At 51.5% G+C, this 3,823-nt stretch overlaps 1 protein-coding gene across 1 annotated transcript in view; it reads right to left on the reverse strand.

Annotated features, from left to right (window-relative positions):
• FRMPD1 (FERM and PDZ domain containing 1) overlaps positions 1–3,823 on the reverse strand; it is a 195,123-nt gene that overhangs the window by 4,806 nt on the left and 186,494 nt on the right. The window contains 1 exon segment of the mRNA XM_014586015.2: positions 317–1,108. Coding sequence (XP_014441501.1) covers positions 317–1,108 — 792 coding nt within the window.

Consider the following 3,823-nt stretch of genomic DNA (forward strand, 5'->3'; position numbering starts at 1 on the left):
GGTGATTTCTTGCTTTCCCTCTCTCTGTCTCTCTCCAGCAAGTTGCAGGCACCCTACAGTAAAAATCTGAAAAAAAAAAAAAAAAAAAAAAAAGACAAGACAAAGAAAAGGCAGCAAAGGTCTATGAGGGAGGACTGCAGAGAGGGGGCCCAGGAAGAGGGGAGAGCCAGGCAGAGGCCAAGTCCCAGAGGGCCTCGATGGCCTCACAGGGTCCTCTAAGGAGCTTTCTCCCAAGAGCAGTGGGCACACGGAAGGGCAGGGAGTAGAGAGTGACAAGAAAGCCTGGCCAGAACCCAAGGCCTGCTGGAGGACTCACCTGACAGGGTGTCTGGGGGCGTGAGCTTATCAGCTGCATCATAGTATTCCTCATCTGAGCTGCCGTCCTCAAAGGCCAGTGGCAGGGGCAGGGCCAGACCTTCCAGTGTGGAGCTGGGCTGGGCCTCAGTCCAGCCCTGCTGGCTCCAAGCTGGTGGGGCTCCCCCCTGCCGGGAAGCCGTGCTCTCAGAGCTGTCGCTCAGGTGGCTGGCCGGGGAGACACTGGAGCACAGGCTGTAGTAGTCAGCCCGGCTGCCCTCATACAGCCTTGGGTCCAGCCTGAGCATGTTCAGTTCTGGCCCCCAGCTCAAGGTCTCTGGAACAGGACTGTCAGAAAACTCTGTCCTCTGGCATTGAGAGTTGGCTCTCTGGGCCAGGTCCAGGAGACAGAGGAAGCCGCTGGTTTCAACCTTGCTCCTCTCCTCTTGGCTGTTGCAATCAAGACTCTCTGGAAAGCCTGGTGAGCCAAAGTGGAAAAAGCTGGACCTGCTGGAAGAACAGGTGTCCAAGTCGTCCTCCTCCAGGGCATCCATGGACTCGCTGGAGCCACTGGTCCTGCAGCCGCGGCTCTCGGTGTTGGCTGAGTCGGAGGCCTCAGACTCGGCACTGTCTGTCATGCTGCTGGCTCCACAGGTGCCGGGGCCTTTCCTGGCAGGTGCGAGGCTGCTCCCCGGTGGCTGCCCCTCTTTTCTGCAAGGGCTCAGCTTTGACAGGCATCTGTCAGAGAGAGGCTCAAGGACACAGTCCACTTCAGAGGACTCCTCTGAGTCGCTGCAGGCCCTGGACTCGTAGCCTGCAACATGGGGGACACCAAGGGTTACACAACAGCATTCCAGGACTAGCAGATGCCTGCGTGTCCTCCCACGCATCCCATCCTACCAGAGGCCCACATGAGTGTCTCAAGATCACACTATATTGACTGACTCAGGACCCTTAGGACTCCACATTCCAAACTCTCCACATACCCTCAGGCCAGCTGTTCCACAACCGTCAGAGCCCCTTAAAGAAGACAGGATTTATTCTATCCGTACATGTAAGATCAGTTCTCAGAGACATGGTGGCCATTTCACTGGGTTTCACTTTGGTATGGGTGACATGAACCAGGCTTGCTAAGTCCTTCCTCAAATCTCAGCTCTGTCCTGTTTGGACATCAAAATCACAGAAGAAATCATATTGGAAAATAAAATAGGGCCAACCAGATGGTGTGATGGTTAGGCCGGCTGGATCCCACATGGCTGACTGCATGGTTCAACTCCTGGACCCAGTAGCTTGAAAAACCAAGTGCATTTGTTTGCATGCCCAAAACCCCAAGAGGAGAATGGAGGGGAAGGAACAGCATGATCATTCCCCAGGGGTGCTTTCATTGTCTGTCTGTCTGTCTCTCTCTCTCTCCCTGGTAAACACAAACACCCTATAGCAAAACAAAACAAAACAAAAAACAGATCCCTGATCCTTCTGATGTACTGAATCAAATCTCTAGGAAGGAGGGGCTGGTAGGTGGCGTGGTGGTTAAGGGCACAGGACTCCCACAGGGCCCAACCACATTTTGAGTCCCAGACGTGGTGGCTTGCTTTCTCACTTTCTCTCTCTCTCTCTCTCTCTCTGACCCCTTCTGGTCAAATTAAAATAAATGAATAAAAATAAATTAAATAAATTAATTAAATAATTCTTAAAAAATTCTCTAGGAAGGGGAGGCTGACACTCCGTATTTCTAGTAACTCTCTGGAGATCCTGAGGCTGTGAGGCTGGCACCATTCTGAAGTCTGGCCTTAGGAGCCACTGGTATTCTGGGCCGTTCTGGACAATGGACATGCTTACAGCTGTAGATACCAGGCAGGACTCATGGTAGGAGGGTAGGGGACATTGCGCCAGGCCCCCAATCTCATTTCTCCGAGTGAGCTACGTAAAACATCTCTGATCACATCCTAGCCTCTGATGGCTTCTCCTGCTGACAGGGATGAGCCTCAGCCCTCCCACAAGAATGGAAGGTTCTCACGGGGTGGCCCTGACCCCTCTTGAGTGGCTGGTGCCCACTGCAGCTTTTCTCACCATGGTCCAGCCACACAGAGAGCTCCTCACAGAGTGTGCCCTCGCCCTTTGTCATGTCTCCACGGTCCCTCAGCCCTGAATGATCTCTCCTCCTTTCCTTGCCTGGTTAATCCGGCACGTCCTTCATTATCTACCTCATAACTCCCTGCCCACCTGAAGCACTAGCTCTGCCCACTACTTCTTGCCGGGCAGCAGCAGTCCTTCCACCTCTGCTCCCCTGTAGTAGCTCTGGTCCTTCTCTGTTATCTCCCTGGGCAGACTCTGAAGTACCGTCCCTTATTCACAAATACACTGTGTAAATGCAAAGGAAGCAAATACCAATGTGTCACATCCTCTCTGTTTTACAATGATCTATCCTCTTTTTTTTTTTTTAAGAGTTTTTTTTTTTTTTTGCTATAGGGCGCATGCGCTCACCAGACTGAGAGAGAGAGAGAGAGACAGAGAGATAGAAAGCAAGAAATCACCCCCCAGGGGGGATGACCATGCCACAATTCCTTCTCCTCCATTCTTCTCTCGGGATCTTGGGCACGCACACACACGTGCCCAGCGTGAGCTTAAGCCACCGGGTCCGGGACGTGAACCACGGTCGACTACTTGGGAGTCCAGTGACATAGCCATTATGCTCACTGCTGGTCCCAATGATCTATCCTCTTGAGATGGTTTATACGTGTTTTATCCACATGGAGGCAACACTGAGTGCCAAAATCTTCAAAAAGTTCAAGGACATGCTTACTATGAAAATCTACGTATGGATTTAAAACATTTTATGTATGTATGTATGTTTGGTATAAGGTGCATGCCCTTATCAGAGAGAGAGAGAGAAAATGAGAAATCACTCCCCTGGGGGCATGGCCATCCCACAATACCTTCTCCTCCATTCTCCTTTTTAGATTTTGGGCGCACACACGTGTACACACACACACGCGCCTAAGTTTTTTCAAGCTGCTAGGTCTGGGAATTGAAGCATGCAGTTGGCCACGTAGGATCTAGCCACCTTGGCCACCATGTTGCTGAACTCCCATGTAGTCGACTGTGGTTTGAATACCGGACGTGGTGGCTTAAACTCACACCGGGTGTGTGTGCGTGCATGCCCAAGATCCCAAGAGGAGAATGGAGGAGAAGGGATTGCGGTGTGGCCATCCCCCCTGGGGGGTGATTTCTTGCTTTCTATCTCTGTCTCTCTCTGTCTTTCTGGCAAGTGCACGTGCCCTATAGCAAAAACCTCTCAAAAAAAAAACCAAAAACAAAAAAAACCTCTTTTTTCTTTCTTTCTTTTCTTTCCTTCCTTTTTATTCATATCAAAATAAACTCTTGGGACCAGCAGTTAGAGTAATGGCTATGTCGATGGACTACCACATAGTCGACCGTGGTTTGAGTCCCGGACCTGGTGGCTTACCGTGCCCAAGATCCCGAGAGGAGAATGGAGGAGAAGGGATTGCGGAGTGGCCATTCCCCCCGG

This window comes from Tupaia chinensis, unplaced genomic scaffold (genome assembly GCF_000334495.1).
Source record: "Tupaia chinensis unplaced genomic scaffold, TupChi_1.0 Scaffold000104_1, whole genome shotgun sequence".
NCBI lineage: Eukaryota > Metazoa > Chordata > Mammalia > Scandentia > Tupaiidae > Tupaia > Tupaia belangeri.